This window comes from Squalius cephalus (genome assembly GCF_949319135.1).
Source record: "Squalius cephalus genome assembly, chromosome: 13".
In the NCBI taxonomy this organism is placed as follows: Eukaryota; Metazoa; Chordata; class Actinopteri; order Cypriniformes; family Leuciscidae; genus Squalius; species Squalius cephalus.
Window position 1 is genome coordinate 29,571,400 of NC_137134.1, and position 26,446 is coordinate 29,597,845.

At 36.7% G+C, this 26,446-nt stretch overlaps 1 protein-coding gene and 1 long non-coding RNA gene across 3 annotated transcripts in view; one reads left to right on the plus strand and one right to left on the minus strand.

The window, feature by feature from the left end:
• LOC307169890 (galactose-specific lectin nattectin-like) overlaps positions 1–22,430 on the minus strand; it is a 47,836-nt gene extending 25,406 nt beyond the window's left edge. Inside the window, exons 1-6 of the mRNA XM_079890782.1 lie at positions 22,350–22,430; positions 22,139–22,206; positions 21,824–21,960; positions 20,661–20,783; positions 19,646–19,757; positions 19,237–19,456 (exon numbers count right to left, since the gene is read on the minus strand). Coding sequence (XP_079746908.1) covers positions 19,359–19,456; positions 19,646–19,757; positions 20,661–20,783; positions 21,824–21,960; positions 22,139–22,199 — 531 coding nt within the window. The 5' untranslated portion in view covers positions 22,200–22,206; positions 22,350–22,430 and the 3' untranslated portion in view covers positions 19,237–19,358. Of the gene's footprint in view, positions 19,457–19,645; positions 19,758–20,660; positions 20,784–21,823; positions 21,961–22,138; positions 22,207–22,349 lie in introns of the transcript that reaches the window.
• LOC307169898 lies at positions 982–25,330 on the plus strand. 2 transcript variants are annotated; one of them, XR_013823230.1, is made up of 4 exons: positions 982–1,072; positions 16,727–16,861; positions 20,044–20,108; positions 25,168–25,330. It is a non-coding gene; the product is annotated as an uncharacterized lncRNA (long non-coding RNA). The 2 variants fall into 2 exon arrangements; XR_013823231.1 differs by having other exon boundaries at positions 988–1,072; positions 16,786–16,861.
• Positions 25,331–26,446: the final 1,116 nt, after the last annotated feature.

A 26,446-nucleotide genomic window follows, 5' to 3' on the forward strand; every position in this document is an offset into this window, starting at 1 on the left:
CATATATATATATATATATATATATATATTTCCTGTTTGTATTAAGAGCTGCTCCCTCTGGCTATATCATAGACAATAATATTGTATATTATAATATATATAGTATATAATATTTCCGCCTTCCGACCAAAAAGGTCCATTTCCCGATGACGTTCAGGATTTATGGCAGCTTTGCAGTTTTTATTTTTTATTATTGAACAACGATCACAGTGGATATGTATCACACACTAAAAATAGGATAAGAAACTCAAGGTAAAGCAAGGTAAAGCAAGGTAAATTCGATCTGTCCAGTCTGTTAGCGATCTGTTAGCTGCACTGCTAACACTGGATATAACATTACTAGCCTAACATGATAGCCTAATTCATACATCACAATAACACTGCACAATTAAAGACAGACAAACAGATCCAACTAAAACCACGTTTTATTGAGTCAGCAGTTATATACAAACAATAAGGAAAGCTTCAATACTTAAGGTTGTTGCAGTAGCGGACCAGTCCAGCTCACCAATCTGGCTTTCTGCCTCTGTATGCGCACGCACCCTGTAATGTTTGGAAACCAAAGGTGTTGTCCGTGTACCGTTCAGAGAAGAGCCGTACGTGTTTCACACACACCATATTCCGAAAACGTTTACTGAGAGGTTTTAATATAATGTAGCCTAGTGTCATTTTCGATCAATTTCATTTATTTAAAAGCGAATGATTATCAAGTGTTCATCACATCTCGCTGCGTGCCGCCATTTGCGAGACGTCACTTGTACGCGCATCTCTGAAACGAAAGTTATGGACTTCCGCATGAGTTGTAAATATGATTTAAGTGGCATTATATTGCACGTTTCTTAGCAGAAGTTGCAAAGTATCACTTTGTGAGTTGGGCAAATTAACACTGAATCAAAAAAAAAAAAAAAAATATTGCACAGATAATTTGCAAACTGTAGAAAGTGATCACATTTACTAATGAAACATGGAAAATTCCCACAGGAACGAATGAGGGATTGCAAAACTGGAAAAGGTGCAGATCTTAATCAGTCCCTCAGAAGTCTGGAGTTTGACGCCATCAGGATCCCTCAAGGTGAGATTTTGTTAACGCCTTTTTGAGACATTTGGGATTGTACTTCATTTTTCCGAGACTGTTCTACTGCTTCAAAAATGTTTTTGTTTTACATTGCTGCTTGAATTACGTGTGAATACGATTTCAATTATGCATTTTCTTGTATCTTTTGGCGTTGTGAAGTGCAGAATTTGCATAAATCGTTTAAAACAATTCTGACGTAAATGCATTAAGAGCAATTCATGCAGATGTATGGACCGTTATGTAGTGGATATCAATAAATAAGTCGGCATTTAAAAAACAAGTAAACCCTATTTAGTCCTATATAAATTTAATAGGCTCGCCAATCACGTGTCTGGTAGGCTATTTTCTGCCGGCTGTTTAGAATTAGAACCAATCCGATTCGTGAATTAATTGTTCTTTTGAGTCGGTTCTTTTCAATGAATTGGTCAAAAGGGTTAGCAGAATGGTTTGAATCAAATCGCGATTCCGTTTGAATGATTAATTAAAGGGATAGCTCATCCAAAAATGAAAATGCTGTCATCATTTACTCACCCTAGTGTTGTTCCAAACCTGTATGAGTTTATTTATTCTGCTGAACACAAAAGAAGATATTTTGAAGAATGTCGGCAACCAAACCGTTTCTTGTGCCCATTGACTTCCATACATATGCTGTGTTTGAAATCACCCTCTATACTCTACTCTATACTCTATATTAGTCCACTTGCAATAGTGAATGAAAACGAGTGAGTGAATTTAGACACTGGGAGCCCTATTTTAACAATCTAAGCGCACACTCCTAGTCTCCGAATCCACTTTTGCTAGTTTAACGATGGGAAAAATGGTCGTCGCACCCGGCGCATGGTCTAAAAGGGTTGTCCCTATTCTCTTAATGAGTAATGGGTGTGTTTTGGGCATAACATGCAATAAACCAATCAGAGTCTCATCTCCCATTCCCTTTAAAAGGGAAGATTCATTATTTACATTGCTTCTCTAGCAGGAAACAGATTTGCTCATGCGCGAGGTTAAAACGCACAAGCAGGATATCTACGGGACAAAGTGTACGTGTGTTGTGGACCCGCATATAGGCGCACATTACTAATGCACTCTTTAAAAAAAAAAAAAAAAGAAACAAAAGTTGACTTTAGACCAGTTTTCAGTTGGTCTATTTCAGTTGCCTCAAAATAGCAACGTGCCAACAATGCGCAGACCAGCACACCCATGGGCACACAAATGGGCATAAATGCATGCTATTTAAACAACGTGGCGCCGGACAGGAAAATGATAACTGCATCGGGCTGAAACTAGCAAAATACACTCGCGTTGTGCATTGCACCGGCTGTATGATGGGGCCCTTAGTGCGACTGAAGGGATGCTGCTTTTGCATAGTTTGTGCTTGCTGTTTAATAGCCTAATCATTTGAAATGTAGCAAACTGGCAGCTCCAGTAGTAATGAAAAGATTTATCTTGAACTGTCATCGAAGCTATTTATAAACCGTAATTAAACAATTTAATAATCAATTAAAAAGGAATTTATACTGGCATTAATATTACGCTTTAGCCACAGCGGTTTGAAAATGGACGATGGATTATTCAGCTGCGGGCGCCATCTTCTGGTCAGATGCGGGAATTCATTCTACACACAACTCTCACAGTGCATTATGGGTATTCTCTCGAAGTTGAGCGTACGGGTGTTTCTCAATCGTAAGGCTGCATCCTACAACGGCTGCATATCTCGGCTGTCCGTCTCAATTTGAAGGATCCTTGGAAGGAAGCATTTGTTTCTCGTCCTTCATTCGGCCTGTTTTGAAGGATGCATCTGATGTATCCTTCGCGGCCTTCAATCACCCACAATCCAATGCACACATTCCAATTTACGAAAATAAACTGATAGAAAACAAGTTGGAGTTTATTATGAAATGTAAGACAAGAAAAATGTTTTCGGACATTAAACTTAGATGTTATCTTTTTTTTTTTTGCTGTAAATTAATCACTAACACTAAACTGACAATAATATAAGCCACTGGGAGACCGTGGACGGCTGTACATTCAATGTATTGCATTAATAAAAAGCCAGTTCATATAAAGATTTGTAACACAAAAGTATTTTTCCTAAATTAAGTTTTAAGAGTATTTTCGTGCCGTGACCGTGTGGGCGGGAACATGTGTGATGAAGCCATGCGCTCTCTTTCTAGCGTTTTAATGCTGAGGAGGACACTAGTCTACAAGCCTCAGAAGGACTGAACTAGGAGGGACACACCCTACTTCAGTTGTACACTCGTTATTGCGGTGCATTGTGGGATTGAATGAGTGCACTCAGTGGGTGTTTCATAAACAGAGGCTGCGTCCTTCCTAGTTGTGTCCTCCTCAGCATTAAACGCTAGAATGAGATGTGGCTTTTAATTAATGCAATACAATGAATGTACAGCCGTCCACGGTCTCCCAGTGGCTTATTTTATTGTCAGTTTAGTGTTAGTGATTCATTTACAGCAAAACAAAAGATAACATCTATGCTTTCATGTCCGAAAACATTATTCTTGTCTTACATTTCATAATAAACTCAGACAAGTGCCCTATTTAAGGGTATAGGGAGCGATTTCGGACACAGCCATAGAATTGTTTTCCCATACTATGAGGCCTATGGGGGCCATCAACTGTTTGGTTACCCATATTCTTCAAAATATCTTCTTTTGTGTTCAGTAGAATAAATAAATTCACACAGGTTTGGAACAACACAAGGATGAGTATGATGACAGAATTTCCATTTATTGGGTAAACATCCCTTTAATGTCTGACTCCATGAATCGTTTTCACTTGTAACGTGAAAGTGAATCTTTCCGGACAGTCTTTTGAAACCAAACAAATGTCTTGTCTGTCAGTGATGAAGAAGGTTTTATTAAGCTGAACTTATTTGTGAATGACTCTTTACTTGTAGATAGACCATTTTTACCTGAACCTGAACATTACAAAAATATACACAAAAATATTTAAAGTATTTTTGGTAAGATTTATTTATTATTTTCCTAAAGTTAGATTCAAACTATAATTGATTTGTTGCTCCACTATGAGATATATTTATATTGCCCCATCTGTTAACAGTAGAGCTACTTTTGTAGAGGTAAACTCTAGTTTTGCACACTAGAGAGTGCTCGTCTATGACTCTCTAACAGGGGCTCAGAGTTTAGCTGGTTAGCATAGCCTTGTTAGGCCCTGCTGTTAGATACTGTAATTATACCATTTTATAGGCAAATGGTAGTAAAGTATTTTTGGATGCTTTTACAGTTTTTCTCGATTGCTTAAACACAGCTTCAGCTCAGTTAGCACACAATTACCCAAGTGGAAACACTAACAGTCAAAATTGAACACACATCAATCAGATCATTCAATAGATATATAAAAGGGCCCAAATCAGTTTATTGAGTTTTGGAACAATGGATCCAGAAAGACATGAGGGAAGAGATTGAGGAGGGATAAGGAGGAGGAGGAGGAGGAGGAAGGGCAAGAAGACAAGCAGTCTCAGATGAAATTCTGCCACTCTAGTTGCCCATGTCTTTGTCAGTGGTAGGACTATGAGGGAGGCTGGGCTACGAGTAAGACCAAATTTGAGTCGCTTTACCGTCGCCTCGAGAACCTTCAGGGGGGTGTGGTGGCAAACACAATTCTATCACTGAATAAGAGACAAACATTTCCAATAGTCTTTGATGAGGTGTATTTTCTTGCAAGAAAAGGCCAGCAGTCGTACACTCACACAGAGTGATTAGTGTGACAGTGAAGGGACGGCATCCTTTCTCCTCTATAGTCTTGTTATCTTTATAGGCAAATGATGGTATTTCAACCATATGTGGAACATTCTTAGACGTGTTCATCATATTGTATCCTTGAGTGGAGGCCCTCCTGTTACGTCCCAACACTCTTTACCATTCCAATACAAATCCATATTAGAATAAGGTTTGTGTGCTCTTTTACTGTCATATGATGGTCACACACATATTACTGTAAGTAAATATAAAGGAGAGAATTAAAAAAAAGTAAAACTGTGTGTGTTGTACTGTGGCACATTTTTATTCATTCATGTACTACAATGTATCCATTGGTTGTGTGTTTTGTGTTCATCATGTGAAAAGGCTTGTAAGGGGGGAAACACAAGCAACAAAACTTACCAGTTTTGGAAATGTTGTTTTGAATTTATTGCACCAGTGTGTTAGACTATGTTGTAGTGTGTGTGATTTTGAGGGCTTGTGTGTCCTGTCTGAGGGCAAAGTTTGGTTTTTCAGCAAGAGTGAATGGTTTTGAGTGTAGGTTTTTGTGTTTACAGTTTTGAGAATACGAGGCATAGTTTCAAGAAATGTGTTCAAGCAATCAAGAAAAGCTGTAATAGTGTAAAATAGATGTGTGACATTAACAGATCAACATAAGATGTGTGAACCTAGGTGTGATAACAAGAATAGTGGAAACTTCTCAGAAATAACTGAGTGTTGCTTGAGCTGCAAATAACTGAAGCTAACACTTCTTATCTGTAGGATCACAGCAGGAGTAAATGGGGGTCATGGATATATAGAGAGATGCAAATGCTGCTGAATACACATAGGTTCAAGGTTCAAGGAGTCTTTATTATCCCCAAGGTGTAATTCGTAGTGCAGCTGCATGTGACATAAGTAACATACAAATTATACAAACAGCAACCATACAATCAGGTAAAAAAAAAAAAAATAAAATAAATAAATAAATACATACTATATAGAAGTCCACAACTCACATTGACTTATTTAAACAGCCTATAGCGGCAGGAACAAAAGAGTTTTTATGTCTATTTGTCCTGCATTTAGGCAGACAGAATCTGCGGCCCGACGGCAACAAAATGAAACAACTGTTCAAGGGGTGACTTGGGTCAGCCAGGACTGAATTTGAGTCGCATAAAAAAACATGCGTTGATGTGATTTCTTACAGACAGCGTCAACTTGTGGCTCAAAGGTGAGTTTGTCGTCGATTATAATACCGAGGTATTTATATTGCTTCACCACTTCTATAGCCTGATCATTAATAAGGGTAGAAGAAAGGGAGGGGGAGGGGGTGTTCTTTCTAAAATCAATCACCATTTCTTTAGTTTTTGCCCCGTTAATGTTAATAAAAGATGACTTACACCACTCTGTAAAATCATTTAAGATAGCTCCATGCTCAGGGTCCTTATGTGTCAACAGCGACACTATTACCGAGTCGTCAGCAAACTTAATAATATGACGCCTAGTGTGCTGACTTTGACTGGCATTTGTATATAAAATAAATAAGATCGCGGATAGGACACAGCCCTGGGGAGAACCAGTGGAAGAAAAGAGGACATCGGATAAAATACTATTTACTCTCACGCGTTGAGACCTGTTAGTTAAAAGTTCATCAACCAACAGATAAGACAAGGATCGATATTAAAGGTACTCTTTAAAGTCTCTGCTAGAATGTGTGGTTGAATACAATTAAATGCTGAAGAAAAGTCAATAAAAAGCAGCCGCACAAAGCTCTTTGCACCCTCAAGATGTGTATAAATCAAGTTGAAAAGAGTACAAACTGCGTCTTCCACTCCCCGGTTCGGTCTGTATGCAAATTGAAACGGATCTAGTAGATCCTAGTTCAAAAGTTCGTCCTTTACAATCTTCTCTAACGTTTTCATAGTGAGGGACGTGAGCGCCACCGGTCTAAAGTCATTAAAAGACGCTGGAACTCTTTCCAAATACGAGGAACCAGTGCTTTAAGTGGGCCGGTACGCGCCGGTACTCAGTACCGCCACTTCCAAATATAGCTCTTGAGCGTACCGCCACCTCTCCGTGCGCCCAGAACGTGGTTTTAGCGTACCGGTACGCTCATTTGCACATCTGTTTTAATCCTCTGGCGGCGCTGCCGCTTTTCAGAGCGCCCTTCACAATGCACGGCGCGCGCTCTATTTCAGCATAATGGTTGTTTGTTGCCATGACAAAGGAGGAGGAAGCACAACTGAAACCGCCATGGAAGCACGAGAGGACCTCCCGTTATCGTAAACGACCACCCGCCAACTCTCACGCATTCACCGTCCGTGAGACACATGCACGCAATTGACACTTTTCACACGCTCTCACAACACATCCATTTTCTCACGCACAGAAAAATCGCGAAGCAAAGAGGACACGGAGACAGAGCAGGTTAGTTATGATATAAAACAAAATCCCAGCTCTCAGATTCTGTCATTTTTATAACGAGATTCAAACAATAAATACCGTTTTGGCGCTTGTAAATGTGACATGACAGATCCCTAGCGCACGTGAACCGATCATCTCTATTAACACGAATGAACACAATGTTAAAAGAAACAGTACAACTTACCGAAATGTATATTCAGCCTACATAATATCGATCAATCAGTGTTTTTCAACCGCGGAAAGGGTCAGTAAAACAGCTGGAGAACAATTGTCACATAATATTTACCTCAGGAAAGCCATTTGATGACCATAATATAGGCTATAGCACGTGAGTTGGCTAGAAAAACACAGCTATAGAGAGTTTTTTGCTAAATATGTGTACTATATTACATATTTATTATATTTTTTTACATATCATTAAATAAAGTTGTTATTAGGATAAAAAAATGCATTATATTTAATTTGAATTATTTTTAACCTTAAATAATACTACCAGCTGATAGGGCTCTCTGTATGTTTACATCATTAGGTGAGATTTTTTTTCTTGAGAAAAATGAATGCCTATCTTGTGTACCTAATATTAATCCAAATTAGATTAAGAAAAAGATTATTTTGTACATCCCAACACCCCCCCCCCCCACCCCTCCCACAATAAAGCCACAATAAAGTTCACAATCAAAGTTCTAACTGTTGCTTTTAAAAAATAAAATAAAAAAATAAATAAAAAATACTTTTACTTCAATTACTTAAGTACATTAAATATCAGGTACTTTAAGACTTTTACTTAAGTAATATTCTAAAAGGTAACTTTCACTTCTACCAAAGTCTTTTTCTAGTACTTGTACTTTTACTCAAGTATTGCTGTCTAGTAATTTATACAACACTGCGTCTTATAAAGTGTGAAAAAAATGTGAGATATAAACTATCTATAAAGCTAGTCAAATTCTAAGGGAAAAAAAGACTGACTTTTTTTTTCTTTCTCAGAATAGTTTATATCTCACAATTCTGACTTTATAACACACATTTTGCGACTTTATATCATGCAATTCTGACTTTATATATCCCAATTGTGCCTTTATTTCTCAGAATTGCGACTTTATATCTCGCAATTGCGACTTTATATCTCATAATTGCGACTTTATTTCTCACAATTCTGACTTCTTATCTCGCAATTATGAGAAAAAAAGTCACAATTCTGACTTGATATATCGCAATTGTGAGAAAAAAAGTCAGAATTGTGAGATAACAAGTCGCAATTATTATTATTTATTTATTATTCAGTGGCGGAAACAAGCTTCCATAGTTACCTCAGGGGAGGAGGGGAGTCAGCAAAAAAAAAAAAAATTAGAGTACCGGCACCTCTTTTGAGCCACTTAAAGCACTGCGAGGAACGGTATGGAGATGTAAAGACATTTTAAAAATAAAACAAAAAATGTCTACCAGCTGATCAGCACAGTTCTTTAATATACGGCCTCCAATTCCATCGGGGCCGGGACTTTTCCTTTCCTTTATACCTCTGAAGAGTGTCAGAACCTTGTTTCTGTCAACCTGGACTTTGTTTTGCCCAGGGGCAACGTTATTAAAAACTGACAGCTCCTCACTAAAATCATAACTATCAAAACGATTATAAAAAGTGTTCAGATCATTTGATAGGGCAAGGTCTGACATACCATTTAGGGAAATCGGACACTTCTTAGACTGCATCCCCATCATAGCTTTCACACCCTCCCATGCAGGACGTGATTTACCTGTGCTCAGCATGGTTTCAACTTTGTCCTTATAATTAAATTTTGCAAGCTTAATTTCCTTTTTAGCTTGTTTTTGAAATACTCTGTATTGGGTCATGTCACCTTGATTGAAACTAATGTTTCGAAGATTAATTATACTTTTGACAGATTTAGAGACCCATGGTTTATTGTTTGGATATATAAAAATGGGTTTACGAGGGATGACTAAATCCTCACAAAAGGTGATGTATGCGGAGACAGTCTCAGTAAGCTCATCAATGTCCTTGCATTCATTTTTGAATAGGTCCCAATCAGTACAGCCGTAACATTCCTGTAGACACTGGATTGCATCCTCTGACCAAACCGGAACCCACTTCCGTTCCAACTTGTTTCTCTTCAGTACCGGTTTGTAAGACGGAACCAAATAAACAGAGTTATGGTCAGACATGCCGAGTGGAGCTCTGCTGTAAGATTTATAAGCACCTTTGACGGATCCATAACAGAGGTCCAAACTTTTGGTTCGTCGTGTTGCGCAGGTGACATATTGATAAAAGTTACACAGGGACTTTCCTGGTTTACAGTTATTAAAATCGCCCATGATGAAATTTGGTGCCTCAGGTGAAATCCCCTGAAGCCGCTGCACGCACTTCACCATAGCCTGAGCTGCTAAATCTACATTAGCCTTCGGGTGAATGTAAACGAGTGTGACGAATATCTGTGGGAATTCACTGGGCAGATAAAAGGGGCGTAAGGACACGGACAAAAGTTCTATATCAGAGGTACACAATGTTTCTCTAATGGTCACCGTATTGCACCATTTCTTGTTTATATAAAGACATAAGTACACATAGTAAATTATATTCATATTTCACATTCACACAGTAAGATCTCACAGAGAATATATTTAGAATAAACATTTTCCATTCTGTACTTTATTTTGCGGTAAATGTTATGTTTTGCATAAAGAGGAAGTAAAATTGTGGAAGTTCTTCAACCCCACAAGATTCACACTATTCACACCTCAAGACATGCAAACACTGATACACATTAACCGCAAAGGTCCAGTACAGACACTTTCTCTTGCTCATTCTCTCAACAGATAAAACCACATTTCTTTTCAGATCTAAAACTGAGGCCTTCTGTGATTTGAGTCTGTTGAATGCAATACTGTAAAAATACACCAAAAACATCTGTTTGCTGCTAATATTTAAACCAAAATTAAATGTATACTCTTATTCTGCAGTTTCATGTATATCAATCATTGACTTTTGATCTGAATGCATTGAGAATGTGCTGTTAGGACATATAAAATAGCTGTTTAAAGTCAGCTGGGATTTCTTGACCACACACAGAGTAAAACTGAAAAATACCCTCTTCAAAATAAATACAAATATCTGAGAGATTTAACATCAATCCCAGTAGGGCATCTTTTTAAATTGTAGGTTTTTACCATGTTAACATGTAACTTTGCACTCTCCCCCAAATGTTATGTTAAATTCAGTTAATGTATGATAAATGTCTGGTAAATGTGGATGAGTTTTGGGATTGTTGAGAATCCACACAAGGGTTTTAAGAGACTCACAAATGTTCAGAGCTAGAAACTGTTGAATAAAATCCAGTTAATGTCCCATGATGCTTAACTATCTCTGTGTTTTTTTTGTTTTGTTTTTTGTGTGCTTTTAACCTTTACTATTACTGAAACACATTACCATGCAGGATCACAATAATCAGAAAAGGTAAAAAAAAAAGAAAAAAAGTCAGTGGTGGATTTAGGCTGAAAGCACAAGCACATGCTAGGGCTGCTCAATTAAATCATACTCATGATTATTTTGGTCAATATTACAATCACGAGTATATGACCAAAACTTTATATGAGTGTAATTTATTTAATGATAATGATATATATATATATATATATATATCAAGCATGTATTTGCTGGAAATAATATGATGATAATAATATATTATGATATTTAAATTTTAGATACCAGGAAAATTTCACAATTCTCTATACCAATTTCAATATTGAAAAAACAAAACAAAAGCATAGCACAAAAAAAGCAAAGTAGAAAAAATAGGACACATACAATAAATAAAAAATAAATTTATTTAAAGCACAACGTTTCGACTATCAGGTCTTCATCAGGTACAATGCAAAAGTAGATAAAAGTGAACTTTAAGTAGAAACAGGTAATCACCTAAATTGGGCCCACACACAAAAACATGTGACCAATAATATAAGTAATATCTGCCTTTTTTTTTTTTTTTTACAGATTTGGTTGGAATCGGGCTCATTTAGCTTCTCTCCTTTCATCGTGCCCATAATATACGTGCAGAGCACAGACATGATGCACACAGAATGAACATTTTGGAAGTGAAATCTGAAACGTGAATATGGATGATTTAATTTTTAATAATGAAAACGAGTGTGAAATGTTTTGAATTGAAATATTCACAGCTTAAATATACAACCATGTTGAATTTCAGCCCATAGAAAATGCAAGCCCTGAAAATACAATGCTTTAAAATGCAAGCAGGGTTAATGCAATGCATATTTTTTTCGAGTAATGCAATACAAAAAGCTTTTTTGTTTCAAAAACATTTGGAATTATTTTACTTCCATAGTTCTCCATCTGTCAGTTGATCATCACCTTCCTGACAGACAGGCAGCAGCCAGTGAGGCTGGGAAAATTCTCATCCAACAACCGGGAAGAAAGTACAGTCTCTGCTGGGCCTTTTTCACTATGGAGTCAAAGTGAGTGTCCCAATTCAGGTTCTGAGAGATGTTGGTGCACAGGAACCTGAATGACTCCACTGCTGCCACAGTGCTGTTCATAATGGTGACTGGGAGATGTTTCTCCTGAAGTCCACAATCATCTCCACTGTTTTGAGTGTGTTCAGCTCCAGGTTGTTATAACTGCACCAGACAGCCAGCTCTGGCGCCCCCCAGGGGTACGTTCTCTCCCCACTGCTGTTCTCCCTGTTGCACGAACGACTGCACCGCCAAAGAAAACTCTGTAAAGCTCCTGAAGTTTGCAGACGACACCACTTATCGGCCTCATGTTTCTGCTTACAGACTGGAGGTTAAAGAGCTGGCTGTCTGGTGCAGTCACAACAACCTGGAGCTGAACACACTCAAAACAGTGGAGATGATTGTGGACTTCAGGAGAAACATCCCAGCACTCTCCCACCAGTGGCGTCATGCCCATTCAAAGTGAGGGGGCATGTGCCCCCTCAGATTTTTCCTCCCTGATAATTTTTTTGTCACAATTTTATTCCTATTATGCTCCATAATATACCAGAGCCTATAACGACTCAAATGTATTCTTCTGGATGTGTAATAAATCGGTCAGCATCAGCCCTTTTTCATAATATGGTGACTGAGTATCAAATCTAGAGCGCTATGCGTGTAGCGCTCTAGAATCTTTGCTGTGTATGTTCAAGCAACTCACTCGTCTCGCACGTTGAGCTGGCAATGTTTTACAGATGGTCTTGAAGTGGTAAGTGGGCAAAGCAACAAATCAGCATTGAATTAGTTATCGGATGATATTAAAAGGTAGTGGGATTATTTGTGGTTGACTTGGAAATTTCAACTTGATCAAAAAGTTATGGATTTGATATTAGCTGCGAGTTCAGAGCATTAACTTAAGTTGTGTCAGTGTAACGTTATCGATAGCTATCCTAGTCTAACCGTAAACTAGTTGGCTAACGTTACTGCCATACAAAGCCATAACGTTATCTGATCGGTTTTGTGTCAAAGTCTCCAGCTGGTTCAATTGTTTTCAGTTTCATAGAAACGAGGGTGTTAAATTTGTTGTAGGCTAACTGCAAAATCCAACCTAACGTTATCAAGGCATCGACTTGATGTTTCTCCCATAGACTGTTTTTCACGGTTCTTCACGGATCAGGCAGCTAATTCAAATGCAGTGAAAAAAGATAGGCTACCCGTTCGAAAGCTACAGCATAGCTACAGCATAGTTGGGACACTTTCAAAGTCCTTCATCACATATTAATATTAAAATAACTTAATTTCAGAGCACCACAAAGTCAGACCTCAGCACCTTTATGTACCTTTAATGTAAGATCGTTCTTAGGTCACATACCAATTTAAAATCATAACAAAAAAACTGCAATGGTACTGTTTTTAAAATCATGTGTAGTAGGCCTAAGTGTACAGTAAGTGTGTGTGTAAACATGCTTTAATGAAGTAGACTTCAAAAGCTTTTGAATTTGAGCTTACAGTTCTTTCATCAACCTGTCTTTTACATAAACTTACAAAATAGATACTTTAATTTAGTCCTCAGATAGAGGAGGGTTGCTGCTAGCTCCGTTAAAGTATTTCTGTCCCTCCCAAACTGCATTGAAATGGTATGTTTAGCAGCCAGAATTTAAAAAAATTCAGGGGGAGAAACCCCCTGACCACTCCTAACATGATCCATATCACCCGTCAGAAAACAACTGCTATGTCTCAGATTGTGCCCCCCCAGAATTTTGGCTTGCATTACGCCCCTGTCACCCACTCACCATTATGAACAGCACAGTGGCAGCAGTGGAGTCATTCAGGGTCCTGGGCCTGAATTGGGACAGTCACATTGACTCCATTGTGAAAAAGGCCCAGCAGAGGTTGCCCTGCCTTCTCCAGCTGAGGAAGTTCAACTCTCACAGGATCTGCTGATACAGTTCTCTAACGCCATTGAGTCTGTCCTCTACACTTCTGTCACTGTCTGGTTCTGCTCAGCTACCAGTCAGACCTCTGAAGACTACAGCGGATAGTCCGGACTGCTGAGAGAGTCACTGGTACACCTCTCCACACTCTCCAAGAACTGAACTCATCCAGAGTGAGTAAAAGGGCTGGCAAAATCACTCTGGACCGCTCATTTAGAAGTGTATTGTGATGCCTGTTTCTGTCATGTAAATGTTTTGTCATGTCAGAGCCAAAATACTGTCATTTGTCAAACCCCTCCTCAGTGTGTGTGTGTGTGTGTGTGCGTTGATGTGATAAATGACATTAAAAACATCAAATTCTCTGAATGGTGAATTCCTAGTTTTGACACTAGATGGTGGTCTAACACAGTCTCCATACTGCTTGTAGTGCACACTTTATGTATTAATGAAATATCAGGTAATTTATCCTCCTGATGTTTCAACGCAGAAGTAAGCTGGACGCAGAATGTGCGAGACTTCCTATTTATTAGTAGCTATAAAGAAATAATGAGAAGAATATATCAAAGTTCAGTTAACTTTAAAGCTACACTGTGTAGGATTTTTCTCCCATCTAGCTTTGAAATTGTTTATGACTACCAACTGAATATTACTTTATAGCCCCTCCCATTCCGAGGGCGTTTTAACTTCTACGGTGGCCGTATTATTTCAAATCTGCCGGCAGTCGCGAGTAATCTCCTCTTCGCATTCGTCACGTGCCACTGAGTGTAAAAACGCGAAAGGCGAAGCTTGAATTTCCAAGTATGTCCCTCTTTGGCTAATGTATTTTCAAGATGGAGGCGCATCTTGAAAATAAGATGGCTGCCGCCATTCGAGCGACTCGCTCGTATGTATTCTAAATGGCAGATTCTACGCTTACGAGAATACTTGATTAGTTGGTAGAAGTAATTACACATTAACTAGCACATATCATTTTGAAAGAACAAAGGGTCTCATTCATGAAACACGAGCAGAACGAATTTTTGTGTAAATCATGTGTAAAGTGGTTCTGGCGTAAATTTTCGGATTCATTAAAATGTTCGTATTTTCCAAATGTTATAGTTGGTACGAAAGAAATCTACTCCTGCTCCCAGCCACGCGTAAATAGTGCGTTTAACATCCAAACGTTTTGCTCATTAATAAGGCTGCATTTTAATTCACCTTAATCGGGTGAAAAAATATTATATTACATACGGTTTTTCTTTTAACTTTTATTATGAGAGCCAGTAGCATCTGCAAACGGAACACAAGTACAAGTGTTGCAGTCAAGCTTCATGTCGAACCATTTTCTTTTCACTTCTGGGACTGTTCGATTAACAGATGAAACTCCATTAACTGCATCTGTAATATGCTGCCAAGCTTCCTTTTTTTTTAGGACCTGATACACCACTATGTACGCTTGAAAATAAAATGTGGCATTTTGAATGAACTTCTGATAATAAAACTTCAATTTCTGCATCTGAGAAATTTCTCTTTTTCATTCGCTTTTGAGAAGACATGTTGAAATCCTTCGTTTGGTGTCATAATGTGATGCCCATAGTTGTCAGTCGGATTTAATGGGCGGGATTTATGGTAATTGAGAATGAGCGTGCACGCGCATCCCATTTACGACTGATTAGAATTCATTAACACACACACACACATTTCACTATCACATCTGACGTTTACGAAGTATTTGTGAATCAGGAGAAGAGTTTTCGGGAAGGTCTCTTTACGTGCAAATCACTCACATATTTACTTGTATATTTACGAATGTTTCATGAATGAGACCCAAAGTGTTTTTTGCTAAGAATCAACTTAAAAAATTACACAGTGTAACTTTAAACTGTTTTCTACAAACCAGCATGTTTATAATTACTAAGACAAACCATTAAAATAATATGGTAGGATATGTAATATGGTAATTTGGTAAGGAGGCATATGACACTGGAAGCCAGACACATTAAAAGTACAAATGGCCGTGTCTGCTCTTATCTGAAATATAAGGTGATAATAAGGGCACATTGTGTGGGATGTTGTTCTTACAAATAATAACAATAATAATAATAATAATAATAATAATAGAGATCATGGGAAACAGTTATTATAGTGAAATTTAATAGATTAAGACATGAGTGACATTGTTTATAATTTTATTTTACACTCTTTGAAGATCTTAAATTATCATTGTATAATAGGAACAATAACTGTACTATTTTGTGGAGAAATATAATTACCATGTTCAATCGCTCCATACCATGGCAATGAACATTATTAATATCCTTTATTAAAACAGTATAAGCTTTGACGCTTGACAAAGCAAACTATAGCTACCACATTTATTCTGGGTGGGAATGTGATTAATCCCTCTAGTGGTCAAGTCTTGTTATAGTTATTTGTTTGAGTGTTTAAACTATATCTCAGCGTTGAACTGGCAGGATTGTAGAAATGCAGTTAGGGAGGTTGTTTACAATACAGAAGCATTAGATGGGAACACATATAGGTTTGATGAAGGATATTATTTACGATTAGGAACATTGTCAACACAAAGAACTTCGAATAATTTTCTTTATTTGATTAAAAATGAATGTTCTTGTGTACATCTCCATGGATGAAGCCGTGTTCACGTGACGTCATCTTTGCGGCATCAAAGTTAATATTGTCTTCCGCATGAGCTGTAAATCTGACGTCATGTCACTTTTCTTAGAAGTTGAAAAAACATCAGAAAATCTGCGAGTAAACAGTTTCAGTCCTGTACTGTGCTCCGTTCAAGAATGATTCCTAAAATAATGTTGTTGTTGAGGAGTCGTGCTGTAATTTTAAGTGAGCAGATTTTCACCTGAATGAAGATGATGATGAATCAGGTGAAGAGTCCCTCAGACACACATTGAAGGAGGAAACCGAGACATCAAACCAGAAGATCACAGAGACTGAGAAAAGCACAGAGAAGTGGGCACTTTGACTAGTAAACAACCCTAGGTAGCCTACTCGAATCCTCCTGGACACTGCACTAACTACATATTTGCTAATTAGGGATATTAATTTATCAAAAAAAAAAAGAAAAAAAAAAAAGATTAAAAACAAGTGGTTTGTATTATTTGTAGGATCAACACTTCTTCACCCACACCTGTGTTTTGTTCCCTGACTCGTCATCATCCTACAGAACTGGAGCAGGAGTGGATATCTTGAGCTGTCCTCATCACTGCATCTGGACTTTACCACTATGAAGGAAACTTAAGGTGAGATTTTCTATCTAATTATGATCTTGATCTCATTCTATACATTTCTACCTTTATGTTTTACTGACAGGACCACTGTTATGCTACTGAAAAAACAAAACAAAAACAAAAACAAGATTGTTTGCAGCGTTTAGTTAGTTTCTCGTCCATACTGATGAAAACAAAATGAATGTTTAAAATAAAAAAAATAAACTATCAAACATAAATCATAAATTGTAAGTCATTCATTGCATTTATTCTTAAAATTACCCAGACACTGGCAGAAAAATTATATGACCTTTGTAAGAATATGACCCTGAGAGTGTCACACTGCTTAAAGGTCCCGTTCTATGTGATCCCATGTTTCAAACTTTAGTTAGTGTGTAATGTTGTTGTTAGAGTATAAATAATATCTGTAAAATTATAAAGCTCAAAGTTCAATGCCAAGCGAGATATTTTATTTAACAGAAGTTGACTACAAAAAACGGCTGGATTGGACTACACCCCTCTACATCCTGCTTTAATGATGTCACTAGAACCGTAACCTCCGCCCACAGGAACACAGGCGTATTGATGGCGAAATGTCAACAGACGTGGTTGATGTTTATCTATAATCGGATACCGCAAAAGTTTAATTCGAAGTTGTTAGTTAGCTCTGTCCATTTCACCACGGACTGTTTTTCTAACCTGGAATAATATCAAGCAGACTTCATTCAGCGTTTCATACTGACGAAGGGGGCAATTTCAACTATATTCCAGCAAGCGGTAAGTAGTGATTTAATATGGAAGTAGCGATCACTCTTCACATCGTTCGTTTCTCTTAGTAGGATGAAAATAATCTTACTTAAACTGTGATTAATATACAGAAAGCGATCAAAGAACAATCCCTTTCCAATCGCCCAAGCTGCTGTCGGTGACACAGCGCGAGTTTATCTGGACTCTTGCCAAAACTCGTTATGAAATCAATGACGCTGTTACACTGCACAACGAAGCTCTTACTGTATTTATATGCCTCATGTTTGCATTGGTGAAATCATTACTGAGAGTGCAGAAACTGCGTTGCAATGATAAGATCTTTCACGCGATCAACAGACTGTCATCTGCTCAATGCTCATAACTGCAACATTTTATGTGATGGGAATAGATCTAAATACTTAAAAAACTTCTCACGATTCGTTAATCCAGATAGCTGTAATAGTAAAAACGTATAATAGCTGTAATAGTAAAAGTTTTCCAGATAGTTCCACATGTAATGCCAGATATTTCATATGCAAGCATTTCAGCCAATCACAGCAGAGGGCGTTTACACTGAAGTCTCACAGCAGACACGCCCCTTCAAACAGAGTGTTCAAACCAGGGAATGAAATCAGGCTAGGAAATATGCCTTTTATTTCTAAATTATAACAATTTTTGATCTAAAAAACATACTAACATTATAAGGGCACCCCAGGAAACATTATAAAATAATAAAATAATCCATGGAATGGGACCTTTAACTGCAGGATCACTGCATGAGTATGTTTGCTCACTGAAATCACCCACATTTCAAAGATAATAAATTGCCGAAATAACTGTGCAAGTAAAAAATTAACTGATGACCAATTTACAAATAAAATTAAGTATGTTATTAAAAAATAGGCCTAAACCAAAACCAATTTGCTGCCTTCGATGCAGATCGCTGAATTAAAATGATTTTCATTGTTTTAAAATTTTGTGATACCATATAGATCTGTTGGCGTCGCTGGACCCTTTTTTGAAATACACACTGTGCCCCAGTAAAATATTGCTGATAAATCATTTTCTGATATTGTAGATTAATTTCAACCCGAGAATATTCCTTTGTGTTTTCTATCAGCTGTTTAGAATCAGAATTAGCAATGCCAGAATAGTGAGCGAATCACTATTGATCTAATTAAACAGGTTTAGAAAATGGTCTGAAATTGTTTGTGATTCAGTTTTATTCGTTCAAACAGTTCACTGATTTGTTCTCTGATTTGTTTACAGAGGTGTCACACCAAAATAATGTGATATTTTATAAGACAGAAAACAAAAAGTGCCCTGGATGAGCTCTATATTTGCTTATAATCCAGGAAACAAACATGCAGATGTCTTCTTTGCCAATGATGAAACGTGTGCTGTTACAGCATAACCCCCCCCCTGATGATGACATCATTTAATGCTATTTTAATAACTATTTCCTCAAACCTTGTAACACAATATACTTATATTTTGACATACATTATGTGATATTTTATAAGACAGAAAACTAAAAGTGCCCCCCCCCCCCCGAAGATGATCATTTAATGCTATTTTAATAACTATTTCCTCAAACCTTGTAACACAATATACTTATATTTTGACATACATTATCATCCACAATGCACAGTTTGCTTTTTCAATGCTTTTATTAATTTGAGGAATGTTTCAGAGAAGATACTGAAAAGAGATTAAAGTTTAGAAGATAGTTGATTTCAGAATAACATTTTTGACAATATAATGTCGGAAAAATGTAGTTCAATCAAAGTAACTGTGGAGCAGCTTGACGGTCTTGCTGGTCCTTAACACAAATATAGGGCCTTGAGACTGTACAGCACGTATCGTTCCAGCAACGTTTACCTGTAAGGTGAAATAATGAAATCAGTTATTCTGATCATTATAATGGCGTTAGAATCAAAATGAAATGGAATATTTCATTTAAGGCACTTTGTAATATCCAAATTGAGTGATTTCATGTTACTGTATGATGTTAAATTGTAGGATTGTAAATTATAATTGAAAGTATTAAAAAACAGACTGCATTCTTACAGGAATAGTTGATCTCCAAACATTTCTCGATACCCTTGTTATTGTTAGGTTCTCCAGCGCACCAGTGGGTATACAGAAACACAGTTCCGTCACTCCACATCCAATGTCCATCCTAAAGAGTGAAGAGAGAGTGAATACAAAGAGTGCACTACAGTTGTCAGACTTAAGGAAGAAGACAATTAAGTTCAGATTTGAAGTAAAACCATCTTCATTAGAAACTTTGCCTTTAAAGTTGAATTTGTATTTTTTAGACAAACAAATAGGTCTCTTTACACTCTCTTTACAAAAAATGTTGGGTTATTTTTTCAGTATGTTGGTAATTTTCTTGTGCTACCCAGAGCTTGGGTCAGACGTAACAAACCAGGGAGTGTGTTATTTATCGCAGGCTTTTGCCACAGGTCTCTTCAGGAGAGAGCGCAGCACCGTCAAAATGGTGAAGGCCTATGTCTTCTGTAAAATACAGGTTTGTGTACATTTAATTTTATCTTTAAATTCGTTATTGTGCTGTATATTGTTTACATTTTATGCAAAGCAACATACAGAGGCACGATGTGAGTCACCTTTTACACTAGTGTCGCGTGATTTGCGCCTGTCTTTTTGGCTGATGGAAACGTCTGATGCCTTGCATAAATTTTTTTTATGCAAGGCATCAGAATGTATGCAAGGCACCCCCCCCCCCCCCCATTCATTGAAGTCAGTACCTGATTGCCTAATCCTAACCCCACCCCTAATCCCAACCCCCACAACTAATCCTAAAGGGGGGAAATAATTTGGCAGGGTTGAAATTCGGCACAACACCTGTTCGAGATCCAGCGCCGTTTACGGGACAACAGAGGCTTGTCGATTACACTTGAATTACTTATAAATGTTTATTTTTTACTTCTAATATTTCTTAAACGAGCTTAAATGTTGTCAATATGTATAAAAATTATATAAAATATACTGTACTGTAAAATATGATTGAAAATGAAGGAAATTGTAGGAAATTGAGTGTAGGACACACGTTTGAACTTACTACAGCACTATGAGCACCAATCCAAGTACGTGTGGAAGAAGAAGGCAACAGACTCAGCAGGAAATCATTTTCCAGTTTTTCACGTACAGATGCGAGGTTCGCTTCATGACTTTGACAGTTTCTCTAAAGAGACAGAATTTTTGTCAATATACAAAATCAAATGTTTTGTAGCATAAAGCAAAAGTGACAACATTTTAGACATTTGCAAACAAAGTCTGTTCTAATTGATCTATTGATAAAATCCTCGTAACAATTTGCACTAACAAGTAAAATTATGTAAATTTTACTGCTACTGCTCTGTACAACTTGCCTGTTATCAAGTAAAATCTACTTACTATTGAACTTCACATTCATTTGACATTTAATTGAAGTAATTAAGTAAATATTACTTAATAATATTTAATTTATTTAATTTCACATATAGAATAAAGTAACATCTACTTAACTAACTTAAGTAAATTTAACAAAATTAACTTTTTACTCAACAAAATAACACTGAATTAAACCACACATTTAAAGTGTATGCTTAACTTAGAAATATCTAAATAAATAATACAATAAATACTGTATAAATTCCATACTTTATCTAAGTAAATAAAATTAACAAACTACATGAACACAGAGACCTCAATACTTGGTACACAATGACAGTAACATTCGATAGATCGTTTTTGAGTATGACTGTTATTTTGCGTGGAAAATTTATCCAGATGTCACAAAATGGCAAGTTTTAAACCTAACAACAAAAGCAATGATAAAACAGAGTAAATGCATCTGGAAAACAGTGAAAAATAAACCTTATTAATTATTCATGCCCCAGTGCATGATGGTAACACCAGTATTATAAAAGTTGAGTAGGTTTTACTTAATTTTATATCATTGATATCAACGGTTTAATTTCCACAAGCTTGAATTAAGTACTTATATAGACTTTAATTTGTTTTTTTTTTTAATTCTTGCCTGAACTAGTTTTTCCATGTAGAAATTACATTTGTTTTTTTTCTGTAGTATTTACTTCACCAGAAAATAATTTGTATCAGTTTAAATTAATAATTTGACAATGCACTTATTGTGTATATACATATCTTTACATCTGTCTTTTAAGATGTACTTAAAGACACCTAATATTAAGTTTGACCAAATCATCTTGTTGTACACATTACCTCTGCTGTGATCCATTTAGCCGGATGAGAAAAGTACTTGTAGCATCGGAGTCTAAATTTTACCCATGTAGCGGGGCATTTTCTGGCTAAATCAACATCCAGTCCATCCAGTCCATTAACATCTCTTGTAATACTCACTGCAAATAATTTTTTTTTATTTTTTATGTAGCTTATTTTATGTTTGTGTGATTATGTGCTGAAAATATGTGTACTTTATACACTGTAAACTCCTTAATAATCATGGAATTATTAGTCAATAGAATATTTCATATTTCCAAAATGTTTAGGTTTTTACAAAATAAATGTCTTGGTTACCTTCTGTATTCCCCATGGAGAATATCATGAAAAGAAGCAGACAACTTTTCAGCATTGCCATGATGAACCTGAAATTAATAAGCAGGAAAAGTTAAATGTCTGCATGCACTCATATGCTGCACACTGCGATTCTCAATGCATTTAAAAGACAAAGTGCAAAAATACTTCAGATAGAACATTTATTCAGAAGGTTTCTGTTCCAAAAACTCACCTTGGTTTTCAAATTGTTGCCTTCAGCAGGTTTTGTGAAGAGCCAGAGCCTGTGCAATACAGTTATATTCTCATATCTATTGAGTGAAGAGGGGTAATATTTATACACATAATATCAGGAAGTAACAACCGGTATCCTGTGCAAAGAACAAACGTTACCATTTATGGCATATTAATGATAGAGAGGTCACATGTTCAAATGTATGTGTGTGTCTTGAGTTGTTTGCGTGCGAGTGTACCAGGGTGCGATGTAAAATTTACTTTTTTTTTTTTTTGCATGTTTTTGCACTACTATTTTTTAAGCAAATGTGACATGTATGGACATTTAACTAAGTTAGGTAAAATTAACAAAGAGCATAGGCTAAGTAAATTGAACTTGGCCAGTTAGAGTTTGTGGAGTAATTTATACTTACTCATTTCAAGTTTACTTTGCAATACTCAATACATTTAACTCACTCTTTGTTTGTAAATCTTACTCAAACAATATACACTAAAAAAAAAAACTTGTAGGATTTACTTGAAATCCTTTTAACAATTAACACATTGTCTCATTCTTCATCTAGCAAGGATACGCAAGAATTGCGTTTAATTTACCTCAGCTCAGATACGTAATTATTCAAACACAACCTACAACTTCCTTGTCTAATTTATTTGAACATCTTCTGGTCAAGTATGACACATATTTAACTTTATGCCAAAAGTATGAAGCCAAAATGATTTTAATGATGAGAAATTGATTTTAGCGACTTAAGCGCGTAACCTACTTGTTGCACGTTAATGTTTTTTTTTTTGTGGAAATTCACAGAGAAGAAAAAATGCACCCCTATAGACTGTTTGAACGTGCTCCTCCTGAACTTATTTATTAAACATAATTTGTCACTTGAATTATCCAATCTCTCGAGATGCAGACATGTAAGAGGCACTTAGCCTACATTATAAAACCTTTATTTGAATATTGTAACATTTTTAGTTTAAAATCTTAATTTGAACATGGCAACATGATACCTCATTCTACAATATTTCTATCACTGACAGAGACCTCTCCCCCATTAGCCAATTAATGTGGACATAGTTAGTTAGCTTGTTGACGTCATGCATAGAAAGGAGGATTAGTTCACTTCAAAATGAAAATTCTGTCATCATTTACTCACCCTCAAGTTGTATCAAACCTGTATGCATTTCCTTCTTCTGCTGAACACAAATGGGGATGTTTTGAAGAATGTTGGTAACCAGGCAGACCCCATTGACTTCCATAGTAGAAAAAAAAAAAAAAATACAATGGAAGTCAATGGGGTCCATCAACTATATATCAGGTTGTGAGCCTGAGGCACAAACATGAGCCCAGCACTTCCCATAATGAAATAAAGACTTTTGAATGTTTTGTTCATCAGTAACTCCACGCATTCAGTCGCTATGTGAGTCGCTCAACGTGAAAAACTGTTAATGATAAATTGGCTGCTTTTTTGACGCAGTTTGAGTCCCGTGAAAAGTATCTTATTGCCGTTTTTGTTAAACAAACTTTTGCCATTGCAAGTGATGAAATCCCTTATGTTTTCATCTCTACAATAATATCAGCATCATGTAGTGTACATGTTTAATTGTAATGGACGTATTGCACAGGCTTTTTAAATCGACGAATGGCTCCGTCTGTTTATTTGACAGTATAAAACTTCAGGTCGGGTTTATTAAGATATTAGATATGCAGAAGGCCACACAGCAACTTTTCGGCATTGCACCAAGCAAAACTCAGTCATCATTACAAAGAGTAAAAGATCAAGTGCCTAACAAGGTCTACGTGTGTTAATTCGAATAGCTTGTTTTCCCCCACGGCATAAATGGGTGTGACGTTTTTTAGGCGTTGCCAGTAATGCCGACCAGCTGCGTCTGAAATCGTCCCCTATACCCTTAAATAGGGTATGGATTGCCACTGCTGTCATTAATAGCCGTTTGTCTGCTGTCTGTTAGCCATCACGTCACCTCAGCTAATCACGCCTTTTTGCTTTTTGCCTATTTTCATTTATCCGTGAGTGATGCGATACCAAGATGGCGATGGCTGGCTCCGCCCACTTTGGGCTTCAAAAATGCTCTTGAGAAACCTACGGGTGATGTCACAGACACAATGCCCATATTTTTATACTGTCTATGGCTCCGAACCACTGATTCGAAAGAAATGATTCGTAATTGTTTAGAAGTTTCATGAAGCAGTGTTTTGAAAATGCCCATCACCATGCAGATTAATGTAGCCTATGTGGTTACTCTGTATCATCAAAACAAGGACAAAAGTCTCAGAAGCTGAAATTATCTTCCAGCCTTTGATCCGGTCTTTAAAGATGTAATATTTGTAATGTTTATGATGAACAACTTTGACTCTTTTATTATACCCTTAAATTATCATTTAGGCCTATGCATGATTCATAGCTGTTTATCAGATCAATAAGTAATATTTAGTTTTCTTTTCAAATACAGGAATTTATTGGTGTGACAGTTCTACACTTGTGGGGTTGCTGCATACAATTATAGCCTACAACATAATGAAAACAGCAACATAACATAAATTAAGAAAAAATTAAAACACTGTAGTTAAGAAAAAAAATATAAAATGGATGACATTAAAGAATAAAATGAAATAATCAAGAATACTGGCCCAATCGCCCAACACACCAAATTTGACTAAAGAACCCTTTACAATCAAGCTCAGAGTAGGCTAAAGCATTTCAATCAGTAAACAATTTCACCATGCTTAGTTTAAACCGGAAATAGGCCTATTTGCTACAATATTTCTGATTTCTGTTCTGTTTTCACTGTTTAACCTCTTGCAGCTCTGACGTCATTGACCAGAAGAACAGCAGCAGCTGCAGAAGCCACGCCCATCAGTGCAGTGACGACCAATCGCAGCACAGCTTCAGAAGAATGACAACCCCCTGTTGGGTCCAAGCCCCCTGCATGGACTTCTAAAAAAATAAATAAAATAAAATAAAGCGCTACGATGAATTGAATTGAGATTTTACTCTCTGTCATGAACTCAAAAAATCTTATTTCCTGCTCCATACATGAAAAATAAAGTAAAAACTCTTCAGAAAGACACAAGTACATGATGAAAGATTCTCCTAATTCTCCTAAAATCAACAATTTAATTCAGTGAATAAATGGCAGTGAATAAATATCAGCGCTGACATCAACTAATATCATCATCAGTGCTGTGGTACCTGCACATGTGTGACAGAGTGTGTTGATGTCCAGATGTGTGGTCTGGTTGCTGATGGGATTGTTCAGCACACAGCTGTAGGTGTTTTTATCCTGATATTCCACCTCCAGAGGTAGAGAGAGACTGATGCTGAGATCACACACACTGATGCTGGACAATACACTGATTCCTGCGTACCAGGAGAGAGTCGCATCACACACATTCAACACTGATGAACACACCAGTGAACAATTTAATGATGATGATGATGATGATGATGATGATGAAGAACAGTTTCTACTAATGACGAGCTGGAAAAGAGATACATTTGAATAGTTCAGAAAGTGTTTACTGAAATGTCAGTCGGTCAGTGAGTTCCTCATATGATCTTAATTCCTCTGCATATATTTTTAAAAGGTTGCTTAATTGAAATTATTTAGTCATTTTTATAATTAAGATATTTTAAAGCTAAAAACAGGTGAAACAAACATTAAACTCATAATAGACAGTGAGACTGAAACTCTCTCTCACACTTTTGATCTGCAGTTGATCAACTCCAGTATGTTCAGTTGTGGTGTTTGTGATGGTCAGAGATCCAGTTTGATGATCGACCTTCAGTCTGTCTCTGAATCTCCCATCAGGGTCATTATTTGCTGAGAAGATTCTAGTAATTTCAACTATAATTAAATTTTCTCTAAAGCTCCACAGTATCTCGTTGTCTAGATGTATTTCAGTAAGATCAGTGTTTAGAGTGACAGCATCTCCCTCCAATCACTGACACTGAATCACCAAACACACCTGATGAACATGAGGTTTACACAGAGAAGAACAGCAGCAGAAACAAAGTACACGTTTAAATATGCAGGATATATATTCAAAACATTTGTTTTTCTGAATGTCCACGACGTTTGTAA